Source organism: Denticeps clupeoides, chromosome 17 (assembly GCF_900700375.1).
Source record: "Denticeps clupeoides chromosome 17, fDenClu1.1, whole genome shotgun sequence".
NCBI lineage: Eukaryota > Metazoa > Chordata > Actinopteri > Clupeiformes > Denticipitidae > Denticeps > Denticeps clupeoides.
In genome coordinates, this window is record NC_041723.1 from 3,574,876 (window position 1) to 3,601,785 (window position 26,910).

Sequence of the window (26,910 nt, forward strand, 5' to 3'; positions counted from 1 at the left end):
CAATATTGCAAACATTGAAAGCATTCAATTGAACCAATATGCAAATTTTGCAAAAATAACCTAATATTAAAATTGTATGTTTTTAAACATAAAACATGTGTAATATGATACTGTGACAAGCGTCTATATCCGACGCGAACGATATCAATAGCGAAATTGATTAATTATAGCAAAATGTGCAAATAATGTGGAAAATACTTACAACTGTGATAACTGTGCAGCTAACGCAGCGTAAAAGAATTTATTTCCGCGGCGACGACTGTGCGTGAAGAGGGGATGTGATCTGGCAACCCCGCGCCGTCGCTCCTTCCTCCCGCTCGTCAGTCCGGCTATGCGGCGCCGCTGATCCCGGTGAAGGTTACGCGCACCGACACATGGAACCGGCCTGGCGTGGCAGGTAAGCGCGGCGGCGTTCCCGGCTGCTCCCTTTTCTCGTCGGAAACGCCCGGGACTCCGCGGGCCGGACAGACGGAGATGTCGCCACGTACGGGCTACCGCAATGCAGTCCGGTGCATCCCGCCTGACAGCCGGCGCCGGGACTCGGGCTGCAACTGTGTGTCATCTGCACACCGAGGACCTTTTATTGCGGCTTTATTACCCCCTAACGCGCCGTTTTTTAGACGCGTCGTCGGATTTCGGTGCCCGGTTGTGTTTATTCTGAGGCTCGTGGTGGCGCGAGAAACGGGAATTTCGCCCCGTCGGTTTCCCACCTGTGTGCGTCTAACGGGGATTTCATGTTCGTAAAACGACGCGAACTCCTCCGAAGAAAGTTGCCTTCTCCCTTTAATGGATCTCCCTTCTCTTCCCTCCCCTCGGCGACAGCAGGTCGGATGCTGGCATGGGCGCGTCCCGCGGTCCTGGAACCTGTGATCGATGGAATCGGCTCCTTTATTACCAGGCGCCCTGATCCAGAGCGCCTTGCAGTCAGTAGTTACGGGGACAGGAGACACTCCTGGGTTTGAACCTGGGTCTTCTGGGTCATGGGCGAGTGTCTTAGATGACTCCATCCAGGTCAGACATCAGCAGGCCCCCCCCAGATCCTCAGAAACCCTGATGGCACTCTCTAAAGCCAAATCGCACACCTCATAAATGCAATTTGAAGGTCTGAAGGACCAGCGCCCTGGACCGCTGGCAGAAAGTGATTTATTCTTCACGGCTTCAAAGTGATTTATTCAAGGCTGCGAATCCCACGGACGTCTGCAGAATATTGAGCGAATCTTCCCTTTTGTTGGATGTCCTCGGGAGAGAGCTTAAGACCTTTTGCGTGTCTGCCATCTTGCCCGTCCCTCCGCGGCCCTCGGGGCCGTCCGATCATTAAAGACCCCGCTGAGAGGAGTCCCCCTTCCTTAGGCTCCTGCTGGGATCGAGCTCACGCCTCTGCTTTTTATACGCCGGCCGGTGTCTTCATTAAGGTCAAGCTGCATGATGGACCCATAACCTTCGTGTTCACTTCAATATATTTATTCAAAATAATTTAAATATTCAGATACCCATCGTACCTATTTCCCAGCCCACCATCCTGGCCACTGAAGCGTTCCTACAAACCACAGATAGTCAGAAGGTGAAGGCCCGGCCGCATATAAAACCAAGGTCTCCCGCCGACATGAATAGTACCTGCCAAATTCGAGCCTCGCTGTGACCCGGCAGCCCACTGAAAGGAGGGCGTGGTCCTCCTAATGGGAATTTGTCCCTGAAATGTCACCATCGATTCCTGTCCAGCCTGAGCTGCACTGGTTGAGGTTGGGTTTAATGCGCCGGGGCGCCGCATGCCTATGGAAGAATAGTTCCTTTTTTTTTTGCCTTGTGTCACATATCAGATGCTTTGAAATGCGGACCTTTCTGTTAAAGGTGCAACGTGGCAGATGTTGCCATCTGAAGAACATCACAGGGGGCAGTGTTTCACCTGGAAGATGTCCACATGTAGCTTAGAACGTGTTTTATATGAAAAATTCACATTGCGGCGCCAAAGCGAAGCCCCCCGTGCCACGAACAACAACCGTCCTCGTGTGCACCTCTGAGTGACGGCCTGGACATTTTTTTAGGTTGATTGGGGGCCAATCTGGACTTTTCTCGGTGCCACGATGGCCCCTGCGGATTTCCCCCCCGCTCGTCTGCAATCGATACGCTCAATAATACCGCAGCTGTAAAAGAAACGAATCCTCTGTTCCTTCTTCTGAGCGTGGAAATGAGTCTTGCATCACCCTGTGTGTGTGTGTGTGTTATGGAGAGAGAGAGAGAGAGAGAGAGAGAGAGAGAGATTAAGGTGTGTGTCCCTTTGTGTTTTCCGCTCCGGGGGGCTCTTCTTATCGCCCCTGTACACTCAACCCAAACGTCTTTTTTTACTGCCGTTCAATCTCATTCCAGCTGGCCTCACACACTCCATGAGTCTAATGGCCTCAATCCGCTCTCCTCACCTCCCAGCCACACGCAGGCTGGTGGCCTGTCGTTGGCCAGAGCCGGATTGAAACATCTCTCTCACTCGGCTCCGCCCTCGGGTCTCTGTTTTAGCTGTTCAAATGTGGGTTTTTGGGGTGCGAGGCACTGTGGGTACGGAGCGACTTTGCAGACCTGAATGCTTCGGAATTTTTGGGGTCGGTTGGGAGGGCAAGGTGGACATCGCGTTTGTCGATCCTGGAGAGAATGGAGATGAAGTGGGTGCGGGTGAACTTGTGGGTGTGAAAAAAACTCCTCAGGCGCTCACTATGAGGCCATCGTCCAATATATTGTTGGTCAAGAAATCAACTGTTGTCAAATTTGTGTGGAATTTAGTGCAGGGATGTCAAACTCAATTGCAAACTCAAACTCAAAAGCGTTCAGCACGGCAAGTGAAGCACTGCATTATGGGATCTGTAATTTGTGTTTCCGGCACTTTATATCACTGGGTCTCAATAATTGATCTACAGTGCAGGCGAAAAGTTTGGACACACCTTCTCATTTAATGTGTTTTCTTTATCTTCATGACCATTTACGTTGGTAGATTCTCACTGAAGGCATCAAAACTATGAATGAACACATGTGGAGTTATGTACTTAACAAAAAAAGGTGAAATAAGTGAAAACGTGTTTTATATTCTAGTTTCTTTGCTCTGATTACTGTTTTGCACACTCTTGGCATTCTCTCGATGAGCTTCAAGAGGTCGTCACCTGAAATGCTTCTCCAACAGTCTTGAAGGAGTTCCCACTTGTTGGTCCAGCTCACCCCAAACCATCTGGACTGGGTTCAGGTCCGGTGACTGTGGAGGTCAGGTCAGTACATAACTCCACATATGTTCATTCATAGTTTTGATGCCTTCAGTGAGAATCTACCAACGTAAATGGTCATGAGAATAAAGACAACACGTTGAATGAGAAGGTGTCCAATCTTTTGGCCTGTACTGCATATTAAATGATCTTGGGTGCCGGACGTGGTGTGGAGTTCGACGCCTATGATTTAGCGCGTGAATGCATGAGCTTAATGCTGACATCTCATAATAATTCTGGTCGGTAAAAATTGTCGTGACGCTTACGCGTGTACATTTCTGTGTGTTTTGGTATTTATTAGTATTAAGGAATATCTATGATCCCAGTCTACATTAAATGACATACTTTAAGACACCCGTTGTCAATAAGCACGTTTAAATGTAATTAAAACGTAACTTTCGATTGAACATTTCGGGGGGCCCATCGTGAGTTAAAAAAAGGAGACACCAAGACTCTCTCCGGCTCTTATCTCCCCGATGATCGCCAGTGTGCCAGAATGCAGGTTGTCCCCGCGAGCTCTCTGTCTGCCAAGCGCTGTTACTTTTCAGATCAGATTACCGAGCGACCCATTAAGATAATGCACAGGAGGCTGAAAGGATTTTTAGGATATTGTTTGGATTTTGCGGCCGATTACGAGACACATCACGATTGGATTTGAGCCGCACTGTGATTTAAAACGGCACAGTTTTAATAATTTATCGTGGGGCTCCATTGTGGGGTTTTGCAGTCGGATTATCTTCAGATCGAGTCATTTCTGCACCTTGGAAAACGTTTCTGCCGCAGGGCGTGGTTGGGTGAAGCCCTCATCCCAGCGAGAGTCGGACAGGAGCTGAGATGTTCCTCCGGTCTGGGACCCTCCTCACCTGCGAGCCTCTTGTTCAGAGGGACTGAGAAATACACTAAATCTCGCAACTAATGTTATTCTAATGGACCCTAAATGTCCTCGTAATGGAATTTTCGACAGGTCGTCAAGTCTAATGCAAAGGCATTAAAGTTTTAAACATCTTATGGGGAATTTCATCTGAAATAAATGAAGAGCCCCCCCCACACACACACTTACACACACAACACAACAACAACACTAGTAGAAGGAAGATAATGAGATTATTAGTCATTATTATTGATTTGCCTGTTGAGTGTCTTATGTAACATCCCTTCCCTTTGGAGGCAGACAGCAGAGCAGCGTCATGCGGGCATCTCACAGCGGGCACGTCTGCCGTTTCCGCGTATCGGCAATAGCGCAGGGGCTCCATACGTCACGACATGCAAACCGCTTGGAATTTAATAATACGGCATCATGGCGTACAGGAACGATACAGAAAAAACATCATCTCAATTAAAACACGGCAATGTTGTGTTTTAATTGCAACATTTTACACGCATATTCCATTCAAACAGACAAAAACAGGATTTTTTCGTTTTTCGCTTGTGCGATAAACCTTACTATCTAATCTTGTGACAGGCCCTGCTTTTAGACACGTCGCACCAGTACGTACAGTAGAACTGAGATCAGAACCCCCAGTTCTATGCAGAACCCGCCTGGATTGTGACGTGCTGTCACGCCGGAGGAGATACTGTATTTTTAGCTTTTTGCAATACAATGGAATTCTTTTGGGAAATCAGCACCTCATTTAGACAGAGATTGCGAAGGACTGCGCTCCCCTCGCTAATTTCATTTAGGAGACACTGTAATAATAATCATTTAAAAGACTCACGGCTGGTTATGAACCGGGCTTATCGAGTCAAGTCTGATCACAATCTGATTTGTTCCGCTAATGAAATGAAACTGAGTCCAGAAATACTTCATCGTTTGTGATGAAGATGAGGGAGGGAAAGTAAACAACGTGCAGGCTGTGGAATAAATGGGAATAAATGTGCTCCCGTTTTCACCAGACATTGGTGTGTATACGTGAAACCGGGCGTTCTCTGTTTTCCTGGTACTTATTAAAGGTATTAAATAGACCAGGCTTGCAACATGTGGATTATCCTGCTTGCTTGATCTTTGTCACGTGTTTGTTAAAGCTGATTAAATTAAATACGCTGTTTCGCTAACTTACGGCTATCGAATTGTCCACGTTAAGGTGGTTATGATGGATCAGCAGCTGCTTTCCACTCGTTTCTCCCACGTGGTCGACCATCTTTTGTTTCGGTCAGGTTTGTTTGGCCTGGTTTTGACACGCCTGTCAGCCAATCAGAATAAAGTTTTCAACGAATCGTTCAACTAAAACAAATGTCGAATTATTACACAGACAACTAATTAAATCTTTTAAATCTCGTCAGGATCATCCAGGGCTTCTGATGCAGATTAAAGCTCAGTGTCTCCTTGGTTCGTTGCCACTTCTCAGGCCTCTGTGGAGGCCCGGTTTCCATGGCGCCAGCGAGGCATCGGGAAGACATGAGCATGACTAAGTCCCCCAACATGCAGCCGGGCACTTCAGCACCCCCATTCCCTCCCAGCCCGCAGTGAGCAGCGGCCTGCTAATGTGTCATGGCTGTGCGTTTCCACCTCATCAGATGAGCCTGTGCTAAATTGAGATTAATGAAGGAGGCCCGGGCAACTGTGGCTTATCGCAATTTGCTGCGTGGCAGGGTGGGGGTTTCTCTCGGCGCCGACGTCCTCGCAGTCCGCTCGACCCGAAGCTATCTGCGGGCGGGTCGGGGGAAGGGGGGTAGCGGCGAAGGAGGCCGCTCACGGGAAAAGCCTCATTATACATTTAAGGCGCTGTGCTGGGCGCGCCTCGTCCCGTGCAGCTAAAGTGTTCTTCGGATCGATACGCTCACTTCCCCGGCCTGCACAGACAAGCGAAGCGCATTTACGTCCGAGAAATCTCATTACCGGCGAAAGGGATGGGATGTGTTGGCCCAACACGGCTCTCTGGGATCAATGTCCATGTAAACTCAATACGCCGATGATTCTGACGTATTTACGTATTTACTGTACTTTATTAATACCAGTGCCATGGTGCTGTCAGCACGTCTTCAAGCACATTTCCTCTATTAGTGATTTGCATATTGGGTTTGCCATGATTACACTGATCTTAATCAGCCAGGGTGATAGTAGCCTAGTGGGTAACACACTCGTCTATGAACCAGAAGACCCAGGTTCAAATCCCACTTACTACCATTGTGTCCCTGAGCAAGACACTTAACCCTAAATTGCTGCAGGGGGGGGGACTGTCCCTGTAACTACTGATTGTAAGTCGCTCTGGATAAGGGCGTCTGGTAAATGCTGTAAATGTAAATGTAAAGCCAAAGTAAAATAGAACATAATAGTGGATCTGCACTCGTTTATTAAAAGTGCACAAATTGTGAACCATGCATTTCACTTTGCTTCTTTTTTGTGGCCTGAAGACTGCTCCTTTAGGCTGTAGAGAAGATTTGTCAAGCCTGACGCTCCGTCCAGAGCACTGGGTTCCTCCACGGAATCTCCAAATATTGCCTAAAAGGCTCATCTCTACTCTCTCCAAGCTCTTCTACTAACTTCCAGTTGCCATGGACAGTCTTCTTTCAGTCTTCCTGGCTTTCCCAGTCACAGAGGAACAAGTGGCCAGAATTAGTTTTCTTCGCAGGCTTGTTCTCCTTGACAGGCCGAGGAGCTCAGTAAGCCAGGAAAGCCTCGGAGTTGAGCTCACCTGGGGTTTGGCCAGAATGATTCCCTCTGGGCACGTCCCAGCAGGCGGAGACCCTGCTGGAGAGATAAAATGTCCCAGTTGTCTTGGATCCCCCAGAGGTGACTGGAGACCGTCGCTGGGGTAAGGGATATCTAGTCCAGCATCAACGAGATCGCAATTCCCAGGGTTGCTCTCGGCCAATCAGAATGGCAGGTTGGGGCAGATTGTGGTGCATGCTTTTGCTGCCTGGCTCCACGTCCCTGGCTCTCCGAAACAGACATGGATCTGTAGCGGCGAGTACGGTCATGTGTCGGAACATATCGATGCTCCATTTGGTCATCCGGGTTTTTGAAAACACTGGCCGGCACGTTCGTTCCTGGTCTTCTGTAGGGAAACTGTCTAGAACTCGCTTTGCTTCCTCATGCTCACGTCATGCGTGAATTTTTTTTTTGCCCGGCAACAACTGAATTGCCTGAAGATAATTACCGAGAGGACGCCTCTCCATTGGCAACTTGTAGCGGTGTGGCTCTGGATGGGGACGTCAGCGGCGTGCTCGCTTTCTGCCTCACTGCTGCACTCACGGCTTCAGCTCACTGGCGTTCCTTTTACGGAAAAAGCTGCGTGGAACCGGGTTTTGATGTGAGCGGAATGACGACGCTTAACAAAGCGGCTGTAAAGGTCACATTAGCATATGGGGTTTGTCACGTCAGTGTTGTTATAAGAGAAAGTGTGCCACCAGCTCAGTCTACCATATAATTTCATTCAGAAAACGTAATCACCTGACCTTTCATGTTGCGTTGAGACTATAGTCGAATAGTCGTATTCGACTAACAATGAATAGGAATTTTTGACCTGGGTCTGTTAAGGGTTGTCTGAACCTTCATGCCAAGGTGAGATCCATGGCCTGGTGTCACGTCTCACGATATTCATTTGGGGTTTATAATTGGTACCATGACCAGAGCTCAGACTCTTTGGGTCAGATTTCCTTCAGTTGACTTATTCTCGTTCTTGACTGAAACATTCAAAAACGCCAGTACTAGGCGTAATCCACGAGTGCCAAACTAACCTTAATCTAATTGGGTGAATTTTTCTGTCGGATGGGCAATGAGCAGTCTTGAAGAGCCAGTTTGTGCTATTTTTTATTCTTTAATTCCATTATTTAGAGACTGTACATTGGACATCTGGAGGTGGATATCATATATGGGAAACATTTACTCATGCGAGACTGGATGCTCTGCACACGGTGCATGGGTGGATGGGAGGATGAGCGATTACGCCCGTGAAGATAATTCTGCTGCCCACCACACCCAATGCTGCACATCCAGTCAGTTAAGGATGGAGAGTCAACGTCTCTCCACTCATCTTGTGAAAAAATAAAAGCCATACCCACTGATGCAATGTCTAGCCTGGCAGTCGGAGTCGTGGCCTCCACTCAGGCTTTATGCCCGTAACATTGGGAAGAGAGGACTGTTTCACGAGCTGCTTTATTTATGAGGGGCTGGGTAATGGCCGCGAGCGGGGAAGGTTAGCGGGAGGTGAAAATCGCAGTGCCACCCCAACATAGAGCCCCTTATCTTCGGCACACAGCCTCGGTGAAGTAACACTGGGGGGATGTTGTACGGGTCAGATGGCACGAGACAAACATGTCAGGGTGAACAATACGGCTGCCAGCTGTCCCGAATTGTCCGGGGCATCCCAAAATATGGGGGATTTTGATTTGTCCGGGGCAGCTCCAGTCTTGTATTCCAATCACAGCAGTAAGCATGGCACCACATCCTGCTAGATCACTTTATATATCATTCCAAATATTATTACATATATTATTATGATATGAAGCACTTCTAACACAAAAACTACAGATCCCATAATGCAGTACTTCAAGTGTCTCTCATTTGGGGTTGAAAAAGACAATGAAGTGGAGAAGGAACACACCCAAATTTTTAGTCAAGCTACTCCTGCATGTGTATGTTCAACTGGACCTCAGATAGACCAAGCACATGGCGGTTTGCAAAATAAGAGAAGCGTAAAGCAATTCGTTGCTCGACACGTATGTAGCTGCAAGCTAAGTTGCTTATCTGTTGTTTTGTCTGTGATGTAATACACAAAGTGGAAAAGGTGCGGTGCTAACAAGCTAATTGCCACCCGTCATAACGGAATTTGATATAAAATAAACCAATTTCCCTGCCATCTAGGTTATGCCAACTGACTGTCGTTGGAGAGGAACCAAAACCGCTAGGCACTTTGTCAGAAGGAAGAATACACACAATGACATGTGATCTCCGTATTTAACCCGTCCCATGTTGGAGCAGGGGGCTATGAAGCCGTGATCGGTGTCCGGGGAGCGGTGTGTGGTGAGGGCATCTTGCTCAAGGGCATCTCCGTGGAACAGGGCTGGTTTGCAGATTCGAACCTGTCATAATAGATTCTTCTAATAACAGAACCACGACCCATTAGTGGTGGTAGTGGTGGTGGCCTGGGTGCCAAGATGCCACTGTGGTGCCACTGAGCAAGGCACCGTCCCCACACACTGCTCCCCGGGCGCCTGTCATGGCTGCCCACTGCTCACCAAAAGCAGAGGACACATTTCGTTGTGTCACCGTGTGCTGTGCTGCAGTGTTTCGAAATGACAATCACTTCACTTTCACTTATTTGGCACACTGAAAAATGTAAAGCATGGCTGTTGTTTGATTAATGTGTTTTACAAAATTAATTTGCTGTCTAATGTATGCTTAGGGGTGTATTTTTAATTTTTTGTACTTTTTTACTATAATGCTTCTGACTGCAGAAACATTAAGGTCATCACTCCACTTGCATTAAAAAAACACGCACAGTCAGACTAAAATTTCCTTAGACCGGCTGAAAGGGGTAAATGTCCCATACACGTTAACATTTCTCACTGATACCGTATTTTGTCCTTTATGAGAAACCTAACCACACGGCAATGTGCAGCTTTTCCCTGTGGTTCATGCAATAGGGTTCAAATGGAAAAATTGCAGATTTAGTTCCCCCTGCATTGTTGGGAACGGTCAATCAAACATTGTACTGCAATAACCAAGATGAAGCCAAAAACCTCAGCTACGCTTCAAATTGCAATCAATAGCCCTGCAGTGAGAACAACTTTGCAGAGTCTCTCTGACATGTCACTATTTCACTGTTTTTTCAAGGTGTAAGCATGAATGTTGTCCTCCTTGACATGTACAAGTACACAGAAGGTTTGACACGGCAATTTTCTCCATCAACATTTGATTGCCTAAGACAAAAATAAAGTGCAGAGGCTTGTGCAATTTAGGACAAGCTTGGTTGCAGTGAGAGGCACTGCACCTCGTCCTCCACCCCACCACAGCGAGTTCCTCATGACTTATAAAGCCTCCTCCTCTTATCCATGTCCTCTTTCAGCCACCTGCACCCTCTCCTCCGAACGCTTCGGATCAGCTCCAGTGGCGGCTGCGTCGGGCCCTGAAGCCGCTGCCGCGCTGTTCTGTATGCTGAGGGGCCGTGTGGGACGAAACTTAAGACATTTCCCACACCGCACAATCTCATAAAAGCCGTGCAGCAGCTATTTTTACAAGTAACGCTTTTGACTTAAGTGATTCTCATGAAGTCTGATATCAAAATATGATCTACTTCAATTGACTTATTTTTAAATTCGTCTAAACTAAGTCAATTCCATCCTTTTTTGCTATTTAAACTGTGGTAGTTATTTTACACAAGAATATAGACATTTTTACCTAACTTGCATAATAAAAATGATATTAGAGGTGGATTAAATAGATAGAGAGGGAGTGAATTGAGCAAGCATAGCACACGGTGCACACGGTGTGTGGGGACGGTACCTCAGTGGCACCTTGACATTTCGGGAATTGAACCCGCAACTTTGACCACGAGTCTGATTCTTTAACCGTTAAGCCACCACTGCCCCAGTAGTGGTTTTTAGAAAATATTGCAGTAGCTGTCGATAAAATGTTTTTGACCTCTACCTTCATTAGGAGGAAAATCTGAAGTTTTTCTTCAGAGAACTGATCTACAATGTACTGAGTATTGCAAGTAGAATATTTTTTTATTGTATTGCAGGATTCTCCGTTATTTCCAACCCTGCTGACAGTGCTGTCCAGTGAAATTTTCATAAGTTCATTAGTGAACTGTTTCATCATTACTTAATTAATTTTTCATAGTTGTTTTTCTTGACGGGCCTATTGGGAATAAAAGGAAATCAAATAAAAATGTATTTAATTAGTCATGAAAAATTCAGTACAACTCCTGCATGTATTAAGTAAACAACGCAGGCCTCGTTTTTACCCTGAAGGATTTGTATCACACAGGAGAAATGACTCTCAGGCTCTCGTCTGTCTCGGACGGAACCCTTGATCTTCGTTTTTTCGAGCGCGTGGTCTTATCGGATAATGATGCCCTTGGATGAAGACCTGATATGAGAAGGCGAACGGCCCCGTTGTTCCCCGACCTCCATATTGTGAGCTGCCGTGAGCATGCATGCTGTTTGTCTGCTGCGGCCGGGAGCTATAACGCTTACAGATAATTTGGAACTGAACACCGAACTTGTCTTATTGTTCAGCCATAATCACACCACATTATGACTGGTTTTTCAAATCAGGAGCAGGCAGGGTTTAAAGCTGCTATCCACCAGGTAGCGACACCAATTACCCGAATCATTTCCTGTTTGCACACCTCTGTGATTACGGTTCGGCTTGTTCGAGGTTCCGCGTGTCACGCCACGATATCATTGTTTGTGGGATGAACAGAAGTGGGTAGATGCATATCCTTCAGGGCCACAAAGAAAAAGCAAATTGCCGTTTCTTGTTGCCATTTTGGAAGAAATCCTCGAAGAGTAAAGCTCTGTGGCGTCTGAGCAGACAACAGAGAGACGTTTTAAGGCTTTTTCAATAGGTCAGCTTTGTGCTGTCTTTTGAGAGGACAGTGCCAGCCACAGTGTGGTACAGTGCTCCATTATCAGGCGGCCATTATTCGTCTGAGAGTTTGACTTGGCTTTTTTTTTTTTTTTTTTTTTTGTCCTGCTCGTCGAGGTCTTTGGAGTGCTCGGTGAAAAACCCACTTCATAGAGAGCAGAACAAGGAGGCTGCAGCTGACTGGCACTTATGGCACACTCAGGGCCAATGTCTCGCTAGCCGAGAAACGCACGGGGGACAAAGGCAAGTTAGACGAGAGCCACCGGGTTTGTCCTGCTTATGAGAAGACTGCAAGATGAGACAAACTATAACTATTTTACTTACGAAAGAGCATCTTGTGTAGAAATTGCCCCACCTGTCTGGTGAATGACTGAAGAACCTTTATTCTTACCAGCACTTCAGGACCCACCCTCCTCTAGAAAGTCAAAATATATCACATATATATCAAATATATCACAGACATTCTAATATATCACATTAGAAAGTCTAAATATATCACATGCGGCGTGACCAGTGATTTGGTGGACACTGGTTAATTGTTTATGGGTTGTGTGCCTTTCTCTTGTGGTTGTGGTTTGTAGTGTAAATATGTAAATAATTGTAAAAAAATATTTTTTTGTATTAACTTAGTTAATCGGTTTTACTTTTTTTGATGATGTTTAGGTCATATTCATGCAGAAAATTGTGAGGGGTTCCCTATTATTTGTCATAAAGGGAAAGGTTACCTCCCGTTTATCATGCATTGTCCACCTAGAGAACTTACGAGCCCTCGTCACATGGTTTCCAAATGTTTGAATCATTACAGTTGCTTGAGAAAATGAGAACGAATTGATTTTTTTTGTTCTGTCTTGTGAGACTAATTAAATTAACTCAGTGGGTTAATACATTTTTTTCCTGGAAAAATGCCGACATGACTTCCTGTGTGCAGCAAACATTGTGGTTGGTGAATGGTATTGATGACATCACTTTTGTCAATGCCCACTCTCCTCCTCGTCCCGCCTCTCTCCTAAAGACATCGCGTCCTGGGAAATCTCATTGTGGGACTGACACAAAGTGGCTGGAATTCTGCACCAAGGCTGAATTTCACAAAGAGGCTTCAGATACACTATTGGGGGACCAACTAAGACTGCTAGTGCAGGAACGTGGCAAACAAGACGCGCAATAATACTATTATCAGACTTGCCTTGATTAATGACCTTATTAATCAAGGGGGAATTATTATGGTTTGAATGTAATTTCTTAGCGACGTTTCTTACATGCTTGATAGCATCTGCCGCTTGTTTCAGACGTTTGATGCAAATGCTGTGAAGCATTGCAATTTACCTAAAAGTGAAGTGATTGTCATTGTGGCTTCTGATTACGGGGCCGCTTCCTTACCCGCTAGGCCAACCGCTGCCCCCGGATTTGTATGTCTCTACTTTAGAACGTCTTTGTTATGCTTTCCATCCCCTGTGCATATGAACCCTCCCCCCACTGCGCTATCAATCAGCATCATTACATTTGAATTGTATATTTATTTAGACCTGTTCATTTTATCTGAGACTCACTTGTCCTGTATAAGCGTCACAGAAAGGCTGAAATGGCTACAGAAATTTAACGGATTACCAATTGTTTTACATTTCAATGGGATCTGAAATTAAGAACATGGCACATGAATATAGGACATGGCACAAAAGAGGACAGATGAACCAGTTTCTTGAGTGTCTCGCCTGTCCAAGGTTTACGCGGATGCATTACCATCAGAGGTCTGTGTTCATGTGATTTATTTCCCCCTTTTCATTTATTTAAAGAGAACGGATACCTGATTCGTTGTAGGTGTAGGTCGACCCCTTATTCTGCATCATAGTCACACTGCTGCAGATTGCTGAGATTGCTGCTGCTGAGCATATAATGGCATGTACACCATGTGCCAACCTTAGCAAAAAATAACCTAATGTTTCTCATATACCCATACATGCAGAATAATGTTTTTAAATGTTTTTATGGTGGAAATATGAGCTGAACGTGCCGTGTTGTGCTAAGCAAATCATGCGCCCCCTGATTACTCCTGTAATGTAGTAATCAATAGCCAGGCACTGGATTCACCAGGGTGGACGGGAAGCGGACGTCTTCAGTCTATTAATTATGCACGTGGGGCGGGTCACAGCGCCTGAAAGCATGGTGTGGGTCCCGAAGGTGGCTGCCAAGAGCTCACACAGCCCGTCGCTGTTGTTTTTCCGCTATAAAGAAGCCCTTCTGTGGCCAGCCAGTGACCAGTCGGAGCAGCTGTTTCTCCGTCCCTTCTGGATGCATGGGCTTTTCTTGCAGCCTCTGAGGTCACGTCCAAAAGCTGCTCTGATTCGATAAGCTCGGTAGGTGAGGGGATGCACGTCAGGCAGTTTGGTGCGACGCGCTGGAGCATCAGGAGCTGCCCGCTGGTCCTCTCGGGAGAGGTAGGGCGTACTCCTCGCTGCTTGGTCAGTAGGCTGCTTCCGTAGGCAGCCGGTACTGCAGTGGAGCCCTGGGCTCTGCAGAGCCAATTGCTTGTTATTGAGTGCGAGGAGTTGCTGAACTGCAGTGGTGTGGTGTACAGGCACAGGCATGAAAGGTACAACTGGAGGTCTTTCTAGAAGAGAATCTGCTTATTTACATATGCTGTTATCTGCATGATTTGTTTTTTGTCATATTCGGGCCATGAATGCATTTCTATAAATCAAAGTGTATGTAGGGCATTCAAATCAATAGTCACACGCATTTAAGTAGTTTTAAATATGATATTATGCTTAACTGCCATAGCCTGTTTTGACACCAAATATTATAAAAGGACTGTTAGTCACAAATACCATAAAAAGAATCTATGCAGAAATGCATTTTAACTGGTGAAAGGTAAAACACAGGCGTCCACCTCTGTAGTGAAATTGCTGGAGTGGCACCGGCACAAGCTGCTGTGTATTGACCTTCTGCTAATGGGCTTGCATGCATGAGTAGAGTGGTTTTATTTCATTACCCATGTATGAGCTGTTGCAGGAAATATGCTTTTCTCAGCCACTCTGCCGATGGACCTGGGAGGGGGGAACAAAAACACCTTTTCAGCCTTTGAAGCATTTAAGTCTCAGTTTGATGCAATTTGGTTTTGCCATGATATTCCATTAATGTGTTAATAATAGTACTGTACCAGTATTCTAAAAAAATATTTTAATTGGCTGAATGAATAAGTAATTAAACGAGTTTGACTGATTATTTTTTTTTTTAATCTAAAATGGAATTTCATTCACATTTTCATTTACGGCTCTACAGCGCATTAACTTGGCTTTGATTCTCTCTTTGACCTGATAAGAAGTTGACTTTATATTTAGATTTAGCTATTTAGAACCTCAGTGGGCTTTTTAGTCACTGGTCATCTGTTTACACACACACACACACACACACACACACACACATTTCATTCAAAAGGCCCCCAGAATCACCACCAAGTGTGTCATGTCAGGACAGTCTGCTTGGAATTAGCCCAATCTGGAGCTTAATGAGACTGCATGCATACCACTGTAGGACTCGCTTCCTTATCCGTTGAAGCTTTTATTAGAAACAAGAATCCACACGGTTTTCTTCAGGCTCTCAACCCCTGTGCTGGGGAGAGATGGGTGGTAGTAGCCTAGTGGGTAACACATTCGCCTATGAACCAGAAGACCCAGGTTCAAATCCCACTTACTACCACTCTGTCCCTGAGCAAGACACTTAAGTGTCCCTGAGTGTCTCCAGGGGGACTGTAACTACTGATTGTAAGTTGCTCTGGATAAGGGATTTAGTTCTGTGTTACCCACAGCCTTGCCTTTTTCTTCTTGTTGGGGACGTCATTAAATCAGACTGGTTATATTTCTGTCACGATGGCTCGACATGAACGAGGACGCATACACACAACGTCACAAAACGGGTTTATCAGACGGTGGACAGGTGAAAACAGTCAGGAAACTTGGCAACACAGGGCGAACATGAAACTCCGGTCCGAATCCTGGACCCGGAGTTGCCCCTTCCGGTCCGGATCTTGACAATTTCTACCCACCAAGCTGTGGTCTCATATATCTTCATCCATCAACAGAGTGTCTGCCAAATCTTACAAAGTTATAAATTCATTTAGCGCAAATTAAAAAGTATCAAAATGTCTTTATCCATATTTTATGAGGTATTCAGTTTTGTAGCCATTTTTCAGTGTGAATTGCCTAATTTGTATGAATGTACATTATATAGCCACTAAATATCCATATTAGCAGAAATATGTTCAGATTTTTTTAATTAATGATTTTATACACTCTGTGGACGTGTTTTAATAAGTTAATGAGTAGTATAGACTCATAATATAACAGATTCTTTATAATGTCAGAGTTCTCAAGTATTTGTGTGTTACTGCCATTTCTTTTGCTGAACCTTGCTGTCAATTTTTTCTCTTGGGCCTGAAATCTTCATTTTGAATGAGTTGATATGTGTTGAAAGACACCCCACTGCCGATTCCATCCAACCACAGATTACATCAGCCTGAATTTGGTCAACACATGCTGCAAATCGCATTTCAATAAGAAACACAAGAAAAACTAAATGATTTAGAGACGCACGCTGCACACATGAAGTGTGAAAGTAGCCATTAGAAGAATGTAATGTTCCAGGCAATTTCAAAGAGATTGTGCTACACTTTTACAATCCAGACAGATCTATATCAATTTATATGAATCATGAGGAAAGCTGAGGAAAAGCAGCATTTGGAAGGTGTCTTCAAATATTTTGTTAAATAAAACTATAGGTGATGAAATGGAAGAGAAAGTCTCAGAGCCTTCTACTTTCTCTTCTCAATGGAAATAGATAGTATGAATCTATGCTGGTATATTATTTCCATATAGAAACTTATTGGTCAAATAAGGATTCACCAGTAGATGACAGAAAAGAAGAAAAATCATTTTTGTAGGTATAAATCCACATGAAATGTCAACCGAATGAATATTTTGCTACTGATTTAAATGCCCAGATACATATATTACTAACACCAACCCATGTGTTCACTCACTTGTCATAGTGAAAAGGCTGTTTTAAAGCAACATTTGCATTTCTATAAGAGATTAGTGCATTATGCATGCGCAGTTGGAAAGTCGGCGTGAAATGTGGACAGGGGAGAACACCAAGCAGAAATAAATCTTGAGTAATGCACGATGTGGTGACGGGTGATCAGGGGGAAGTGCCACGCTTGGTGGCAGTGATCCAAGGAGGAATCCCTGCTAACTGATTAGTATTAATATTCAACTGCCCTCTGCTCTGAGTGGGACAATAAAATCCAATGGGGATTTATTTATTTATGTAGACTTTCCACTTGACAAAATGGGTACCAGGTTGAGAATAATACATTCGATTATTTTCTAGAAGCCGAATTTATCTCTATAACATTTCCATCCATTTTTTTTTTCAATCTCCACCCGCCCACCAAGGGTGATGGTTAAATGCAGAGGACACATTTCTTTGTGTCAGCATGTGCTGTGCCGCAGTGTATCACAATGACAATCACTTCACTTCATAAAAAAATATATATATTCTACACTCATGTAGCTTTATGGCCAGAGGCTGTGCTGTATGAGATATTTTCAGGGCTTTTTATGCAGCTCTCAGATGGGTAGTCCTGAATTTTTTTACTAGGTGCATTTTGCCGGCGCTTCTTAAAACAGTAAAACCTACTGCCGTGCCGGGGCATTAATGGCACCAGGGAGGAACTGGGGAATCCGGGCCCACTGCTCCTCAGGTGCGTGGCTCTCACTGACTGGCCTGCAGCCAGGAGAAAGATGTTTGTGGAGGGCTTAAAAGATTAGGCCTTCCCCACCCCTCTTTGGTGGAGTCGACCCCCTCACCGCGGTGCTCTCGGCAGGGTCGCTTCTTCAGAGGCGGTAGCATTGTCCGGGGAGTTAATGTATTCACTCGCGAACTGAAGGATTTAGTGCAGTTGGCAGCGATTGCACGTTTAAGGGGATGTGGGACGAACGAGTGTCATGCCACAAGGCCATAACCCCCCCCCAAAAAACAGGTGAATGAGCAGTAAAATCTTCTGCCGCGTCGGGTCATTAATGGCACCAGGGATGAACTGGGGACATCTGGGTCCAGTGTCGCGTCTCAAGAAGTCAACCCAGCTCTCCATGTCACCATAAGCAATTTTCGATGATCCCTTTATTTTATGATCACATTAAAGCGCTCTGTTTGGTTTAAGCTAATCTCTGTCCTAATGTTGGATTCATGCTCTAATCCAATAATGAGATAAAAGATCTAGACAGCAGCAACGGTGCAGAGGGTTTAATCCTGTTGCACTGTATTCTGTATATATGGACACTTATTGTCATATGACAAATGATGATATATAATAATCAACATAATAAAGCTGCCCGAATGCGGTGTGTAAGTTCCTGGAAGGAGAACTGGTCAGGCATGGGACGTGTGTTGTGCTCTTGAGGGTGGCCATTCTCTCCGAGTCAGGAACAAGGGAGCTGCGCTCTTATTAATCTACAGCAGGGGTGCCCACATCCCACAGGATTACTTTTATATAGATCTATTATTATGGCCCGGCGTTATGAAGCGCTGATGACAGACAAACTACAGATCCCATAATGCATTGCTTCAGTTGCCTTGCCGAACGCAGTTGTGAAGCAGCTCAAATTTTCTTTTGTGCTTTAAAGTCACCAAAGTCGGCGTGAGAATGACAGTTTGTCCACAAAGTGCGCATTGCATTATGGGACCTGTAGTTTGTGTGTTATCAGCGCATCATCGTATTATTGGGCCGTGATAATAGACCTATATAAAGTGATCTCGCGGGCCATGGGGTTGACACATGTGAATTTCCTGGTCCCAGAGCCCCTTGTCGTCAGATGGAAGTTGGGATCATTTATTCAGAGTTTCATGCCGCAGTGGTTTTTGCGGGTTTTTGCAACGCATTGACATTTTCTTCATAATTTGCAAAAATCTGAATGTGCATGCTGAGGCTTACCACTGCTCTACAAAAAGCCGCCAGACCCAGTGTTTCCTGGCTGCTCAGTTCAGATGTCCTGTAAGTAAGTACGATAGAATGAAGGCCATATTTCATAAGTAAGGACACTAGTACATGGGTCATGTTCACAAATGTCACATGAAGTATATCTTCTGGATTGGAAAAAAACAGATATAACTGTTATAAATAATGAAATAACTGTATTCATTGAAGAGGCTCTCAGTTCCCACTGAGCCTGAAATAGAATTATTTCTAAAGCCCACAAGATGTGCTTTAATAATTTTTCATCTCCTACTCTCCTCTTCATTCGCAAATTCCCCTTGTCTCGCGTCCTTTGTCCACTGCAGATGTCTCAGGACCATGGCTGCGACCAAGCCAACATGCCAACGTTTTAATTGACGCATTGTATTGGGACATTAGTGAACATGCCCCATGTCCCATTTCCTGACAGTACTGCATCCATCCCATAATAACCCAATAAAATTCAATCCCACAAGAACTCTTGGCGGATGCTTTATCTTTCCACAACACCAATTATCTGCCCCATCTCCGGCACCCAGTTATTCAGTCTTCACCACAATCGGGGAATTTACTGCTTGTAGTAAAATTGTCAAGGGCCACGCTGCAGCAGCTCATCCATCACTCAAAACAATGCAGTCCCTGTGCAGCGTCCTGAAGCCGGCTGCAGACGCCCAGGTCCCGCCTGGGTGACCTCAGCGCCACAGCGTGACAACGTGACGAGCCGGCTGCCCTGCTCTGAATGGGGCGTCACCTCATGAATGCGGCGTCTTGCTCCGTCTTATTCTCCCTCCGTACTGTTGGGGACGTGGACGTCTGGCCCGAGCCGGCGGCGTCACGTCGGATCCTCGTTGTCTCGCGCTCGTCAGACCCCTGAATACGAATCTTACGCCATCGTGTGTAGCCTGTGTGGGACAGCAGTGACACGTGAGTCAGCTGAACCCAGTGTCCTGCTGCTGCAGCGCTAATGACTGCACAGCTTTATATCTTAACCGGCACGGCATTTATGAATTTATTGCTTTTTAATAAAATGGCCGATGCATTTTTCAGCTTTATCTGCAGGTCGGAATTGTGCCTCCGCTGTTTTACCATCAGCTTTTACGGGGTCTGATAGGGGAGGTGTGGCCTTTCTGTCTAATGGCATCATTTAGATGCACCATTGGGAGATGTTCCCCACCTTACCCAGTGTATGATGGCCCAATTAGGAGGACTGCATGACAAGACTCTGTTTGCATTGCAATAATGTCAGAACTGTACAGTTTTGAACGTTGAAGAAGCAAAATTTGGAGTGTTGGGAGCAGATTGTAAGACAAGCAACCACCCACAATTGCCCAGATCTCTAGTTTGTTTCATTTGCTGGATGCACTGGAAAAACAAGTCTGATCCAGTGATGTTCCACCTCACAACAATGGATCAGCTAGTTATGTTCTGTCTATATATATTTGTATTACACGTCTGCTACCCAAGTATTCCCTGCAGTATTTTGGCTGTCATTTCTCCTCACAAAGTTCTTCAGACTCACATTTCTGTTTGGTATTTTTCCCCGATAGTAACATGTCCCTATTCCGACAGACAGACTCTTCCCCCAGTGAATGGGACCAGTCAGATGTGAAGACGTGACCCCGTTTCTTGGCTGATCCGCAGAATTATTTTCACTCTCCCAAGCCTGAGGAGGGGGCTGGGGTGGTCCTGTGTGTCAGATCCACCCCCCGCGCGCTCTGTCGGCGGTTACAACCCAGACTTGTCATTGGCTGCTGATGAGGGGCGACGTGCAACAAACCGTGCAGCCTTTCATGTAACCCGGGATTTAAAGATCCCATCATCCATTGATCTAAAATGACCGAGAACGTCCCCAAAATATTTTTGATGAGGTCATTTAAGACGATTCCGACAGCAACGAAGCAATTTGTCTTTTATTAAAAATGGCTTTTGAGGTTTAGAAAGCGTTCATTTGCGGTCGGAGTAGCACGTGTAAACACTCATTATTACATGGCCGTCGAGTCCATCTGCGTTCTCCCTCTTCAGTCATCAAACGGTGTTTTATCCCCAGCTCCACGCGCTTAGAATCCCTAATCCCCTCTAAGATGCTGAGCGCAAGCAACGCTCGCCAATCTCGTTTTAATGACACGGCTCAATCCCAAAATATTCCATTTAAGATAGTTTAGAGTCAGCCAAGCTGGTGCCGGTTCTGCACGCAGTGAAGAAGATATCACCGCATGAACTGACGAACGACGCCCCCCCCCGCCCGTTGTTCATGGTGCACTGCGCCGGTTCCCTTCCAAAATCAGAATTAGTTCTAATCGCGCTTACAAAAAGGGCTTTGGCTGAACGCAACAGCCTCTATTGAGGAGTTGTTGCTAGGATACCATCGGTGTAAAGATGAAATCCCCACTGTGTGTGTCTCGCTGCGCTGGGCGGTGCACGGCGGCTTGGTGGGGTTGTGGCGAGGTTATGGAATGACGCTCTCTCGCTTAAACCAACCAATCGGTGGAAATGTGGTGATCTGGTCGCTACACGGTGCTTTCGGAGAACGTGAGCAGACCTTGCTGGCCCTTCATATGGAATTAATCATTCGTCATTTGGAGGAGATGACTCCGGAGAAAAAAGTCCTATCAGGTTCCTAACAATAAGATGGACATTTTCATGTTTATGGTGGTAAGGTCCAGGCCGAGAGCAGTGGTTCAGTGATTCAACTCGCTTCCGAACCAGGTGGATCATAACTAGGAATGGTTTTCTAACCATCGTTTTAACAGAATGCAACATTTTCCCTAACCTAAACAGCATTTTATAACAAAGAAATAAAATAATGATAATTGCACAATAATTGCACAATAATAATAATTGCACACATTTTTTCACCTTTTCACTTTATACCTTGCTGTTACACATATTTTATGTTTAATGTTAAAGACATAAAAGTGTAATATTTGGTTATGTTTGCAATATTTGCATATTGGTAATTTGTATTTGCAATACTGTGGTCTGTAGCAGTCGCTAAAGCGTTTCACTGCATATCATACCATGTATGACTATGTATGTGACAAATAAAATTTGAATTTGAATTTGAATGTGGTTGCTTACTGTTTGTCCGTGTCTCTTCCTCGCAGGGAAAGCGGCCACACCTGCTAATGTCCCACCCACTCCTGTCGTAAGACCTGCTGCGGAGCACCATGCGGCCCCAGGCATCGCCTCTCCTCCCCCTCTCCCTGGTGCTGGCCTCAGCCCGTGAGTGTGATGCACCGCCGTGTCTTATCTCAGCCGTGGGCCGAGCTTGTTAGCTCCACTTAATTGCATCAGGGTGTCAATAGCGCTGCCTCCTCAGATTATGCGTGAAAGAAGCCAGTCCGGACACGAACCGGAGGGCGGCGGGGACGGAGTCAGTCATGGGGTATCTCTAAATCCAATCGGGCCCCGCAATAGAGAAAGAAAGTGTATTAGCACTATCTGACTCCAGCGAGATTCAATAGCCGTCCCTGCTTTCAGATTTTAGATTTGGGCTTTTGCCATCTCCTCAACCTTCAAACACTGATGAAAAAGGATTTTGAGCTGAATCCGGCGTCAGTGATCAATCGGCACAGCTTAAATACGATAGAAGAGACAAAATACGTCTTTTGTGTATAGAAAACTGGCCTTTTTTATGGTGTCATCAATTCATTGGCGGTAGTAAATGATATAATAAACTATAACCTGTGAACAATGTGTCACTTGCAAATCTCTCAGTTGAAAGAGATGCTTATATGTTGCTTAGCAACTACTTTGCCCGCAGATTTAATTTTTATCACTGCGGTTTACGACTGGCAGCCACCACGTTAATTAGGATTAAGTGGTGTTGATAGTCAGTGAGTGATTGTGAGTGGGGCAGTGGTGGCCTGGCGGTGCTCCCCGGGCGCCTGTCATGGCTGCCCACTGCTCAACAAGGGCGATGGTTAAATGCAGAGGACACATTTCGTTGTGTCACCGTGTGCGGTGCTGCTCATTTCTTATGAGATATTGCATTCACTAATGCAACATAACGCTGCAGCATCAACTATTCTTGTTTTTCGATAAGAATGCCACTTGCGTGGTATAAACCAGCGGTTCTTATTGCAACAAGGAGATCATTTTGGTGACATGAACGCAGAAGGCACTGCGAGGGTGGATGGCATTTAACCAGCACAAAGTTCATCTTCTGACAACTGAATCATCAACCAGTCGATTTAGTGACAAATGTGCTCTTGATAAAGCAAGATTTGTTTAAACAGTTTATTAATCTTCTCTGTGCATTTGCACACAGTGAGTAGTACTTATTCCTGAACCTTTTTCTTCTCTTCGCAGTTGCATCTGTATTTGCTGAAATGCCAGGGATCTTCGGAGGTACGTGAAAGCGAAAGGAATTCAAATTCTGCCACTCTCTCTGTATGCAATTGTGTTTTGCTGGTTGGCTCACGGATAACTGAACATCCTACGTAAGCTGCAGAAGACCGCGTTCGGTCGAGAGTAATGCAACGTTTCATGAATTTTAGATTTTACAGTGATTTTGGGCAATGATAACGTAAGCTGTGTAAAATATTCATGCTCATTTGACAGATGTGTGTGTCAGGGCCACTTTCTATGTACCTACAGCAACATAAATTGTAAATTCATCCATTATTAAATAATTTGGTTCATAGGATTAGGCTTTTGTGCACATTGCTAAATTATCTCCTAATAGTAACTATTAGTTTATTGCTCCAGCCATGTCCAAGTGTCTCTTACGTTTTGCATTAGAACCTTTCATAAGAAATGATTCTTCTGCTCATGTTTCCATATTCGTCCTCTCACGGTTCCATAAAACAACAGTGATGCACCAGATCATGAGCGCGGATGTCAGAGCCAAGCACTGGGGTAGGTAGTGCTGCGCAAAACCAGCTAAAGGGCTTTCTGAATGCCACGCTGCCCGCATGCCGGACCTGCTTTTCCACAGGTGCCAACGGCATGCGTCCAAGCTCATGTCTTTCTCGGGATGCATGGGGCAGCGCCATGCATCTGATTCCCCGTCACCGCCAAGAGCACTGCTGACTAGTGCGACGGTGTGCTGGAACAATAAGCCAAATTTGTTACAGTGTACTGCGCGGCGATTTGAAGGTAATTGCCATGCATACAAATGGCGTCGGCAATGCGAGGACAAGGCCAATAAAATTGTGCTTCTCGGCGGGAATTGTCTTCTGAATTTGAATCACTGCTGAAGAATCTTTGCATGCGTGGCGGGAGGTTGCCAGATTGTCTGAAGACATGCTGCTTGGCTGGCATCTGCTCGGACGGTGACATCGTCCCCGTCATTAATTAGCCTCGGCTGCCGGCCTGTGGCACGTTGGCGCTTTCGCTGGCCTTCGTGGCACGCTTAGCGTCTCTGTCGGAGAAGACGTCGTTAACTAGCCTTGACGTGTTCCAAGTCTCTCCTGCGTGTCGGCACGTTGGTGTAAGTAGTGGGACGGAGCCAGAACCTGGACAAATAGACAGCAACCTCCAGGCCATGCTTTACTGTTCCTGGTAATGTCAGGAGATGCCAAAGTCTGTTCAGATTCGCGGTCGAGCCCAGAATATCACCAACCACGCCCAAAATACAGCAGAGCGTGCAGTTCAGAATTAAAAGGAACAAGGAACTTGTCACGATGACAGACTTGCTCCAGAAAGCTCCAAAAAACACAGTTACCAAACCAGAGGGGATTCTGCAGCATCTGACTTACTGTCAATATCTTCACTAAATAAGAAAAACCATCAAAATCCTTCAAGAGGATCAGGGGAGGCTTTCTTTTTTTAGGGAACTGCCTTTAATCTCTGACAGGGGTGACAAAAAAATATCAAAGCGTCTGTTCCTGTCAAACCTGCACGTATTTAACAGCTGCACTGGATAGAACAGGTGTTAAAAAAAATTATATTGTTAAAAAAAAGTCTACATACAACTGCAATGCAGATATGAATTTTAATGCATGCTCTGTCCTCCAGTCCTCCATAATAATCCTCCATTATTATCCAAGACTGGGTATAACTGTGAACTGTAGATTTTATAGACATAAAACTGTTGTCTTCTTTTTTTGGGTAACTGGGTAGTTTCTGTGTTTTCTTACTAACAGACAAGCAAGCACACTACACAAACTCCACTGAAAAATATAAAAACAAAAATACTAAAATTTGTATTTCTTATATCTGGACACTCTTTGCAGGTCATTACATTTAGTGTTCTCATTTGCATGTATTCATTTGACAATCGTTTTACAAAGAGATTTTGCTGTATATCAAGTAAATGTCACCTTAAAACAAAATGGGCAATAGACATAGTCAAAACAGAACTCATCTACCTTTGGAACGCAGAATTAAAGTGGAAGCACTTTGCTCTGCTGATGAAGAAGCCAGAAGAAAACCCTCATTTTTCTAATGACCTTATGTTTCATTTACTTGTACCCAGAAAGCTCAGTGGCAGGTGATGCAGCTGGCGTAGGGAAATTGGGGGAAGGTGTGTAATTTTTCTCTTCCACTGTAAAGAATTAATCACGTTCTCCCCCCTCATTTCCAGTCTCGTGTGTGTGTGCATACGCGTGTGAATGATGGTATGATTAGACTTTAGCAGGTACAGCAGCAGTATTCCGGAAGGAACCAAATACTCTTTTCAGGCCCCATCGTGTGTGGGCGGAGTCCTGAACCCCAGCTCACAGCTGATTGGTTACAACTAAACCGAGGCAGTTCTCAGAAGGCTAGTAGCTGACCTCTAGGTAGAGTCACAGGTCGTGGTATCAGCAGATCTGCAGCTAGCTGAATATGGAACTTGCATAAACAATGATAAACCAACATAGGGATGTAATGATGAGCTCAAATTGCGATTCGACGCAATTCACGATATCGTTTTTCTCACAAAGTGGGCTACAGACAAATTATGTTAAAAATATCTTACTTCATTTTTATTACTTTACTTTACTTTACTTGGCAACATATAGCACAAATACCACAAAATAGCATTTTTGACAGGCAGCTGATGTGCCCTGCTCTACTTCAGCTGCTAGAACATCATCCTAAATACTGGTGCACTAGTTAACAATTTGTCATATGCTTTTGTTATTTAATTCTAAAGGATAAACCTTAAACCCTAATTGAGTATTGACTGTATAAATGAAGAAATGTATTGTGAATCATTTTTAAAATTCAGATAATTTGAGATAAAGAATTGTATTAGAAATACAACAAAAAATGCTCATGTTCAATCAATTTATCACATATAAATCAGAAAGACTATCAATTACCGAGAAGCACTTGTGGTACCTTAACGAGAGTGACAAGGGGATGTATGCCAGTTGTGCCAATGTGAGTGGCCAGTGGACCACTTTTCACATTGTTGGGGAGGCCTTGAATCTCCCTATGAAGTTTTAATGTAAACATTGTAATGAACCATTGTGAGCCATGCTCACCTGAAGTACCCAGCTTATAAATAATTTATGTTTCATTAAAGTGTCTTTTTTAGACGCTAGATGAATAGCTACTTCCTGATTCCAATGTAATGGGACGTTTCTGTATTAAAATGTAAATTAGCGCAGCTATTTTTTGTCTTTAAATTACAGTTCCTGTCTGTCTGAGGTCAAGTACTGTTACAGGGGTCTACAGGGAATGTCCTCAACTTTATGTTCATTGACCAGCCGACTCCTCTCAACATTCACATTTACATTTATGTGGCAGTGGTGGCCTAGCGGTTAAGGAAGCGGAATCAGAAGGTTGCCAGTTCGAATCCCGATCCGCCAAGGTGCCACTGAGGTGCCACTGAGCAATGCACCGTCCCCACACACTGCTCCCCGGGCGCCTGTCATGGCTGCCCACTGCTCACTCAGGGTGATGGGTTAAATGCAGAGGACAAATTTCACTGTGTGCACCGTGTGCTGTGCTGCTGTGTATCACGTGTGACAATCACTTCACTTCACTTCAGAGCAACTTACAATAAGTAGTTACAGGCACAGTCCCTCTGGAGACACTCAGGGTTAAGTGTCTTGCTAGGGGACTCAAGTGGGGATTGAACTTGTGACTTTGTGGTTGTCTGGTTCATAAGCGAGTGTTGGCTACCAATGCGTACCACCACAATACTTTTTGGAGGGAATCGATTACCATTGTTTGGATGGATTGGTAAAAAACTGGAC

General features: G+C 45.1%; 1 protein-coding gene across 5 annotated transcripts in view; it reads left to right on the forward strand.

Moving 5' to 3' along the window:
• Positions 1–277: 277 nt before the first annotated feature.
• The window catches only part of cntn1a (contactin 1a), a 48,370-nt gene continuing 21,737 nt past the window's right edge, over positions 278–26,910 (forward strand). The window contains exons 1-3 of one of the 5 annotated variants that reach the window (XM_028957966.1): positions 278–397; positions 21,883–22,000; positions 23,090–23,128. In XM_028957966.1, coding sequence (XP_028813799.1) covers positions 21,946–22,000; positions 23,090–23,128 — 94 coding nt within the window. In that variant the 5' untranslated portion in view covers positions 278–397; positions 21,883–21,945. The other 4 variants (XM_028957967.1, XM_028957968.1, XM_028957965.1 and 1 more) reach the window with 4 other exon arrangements.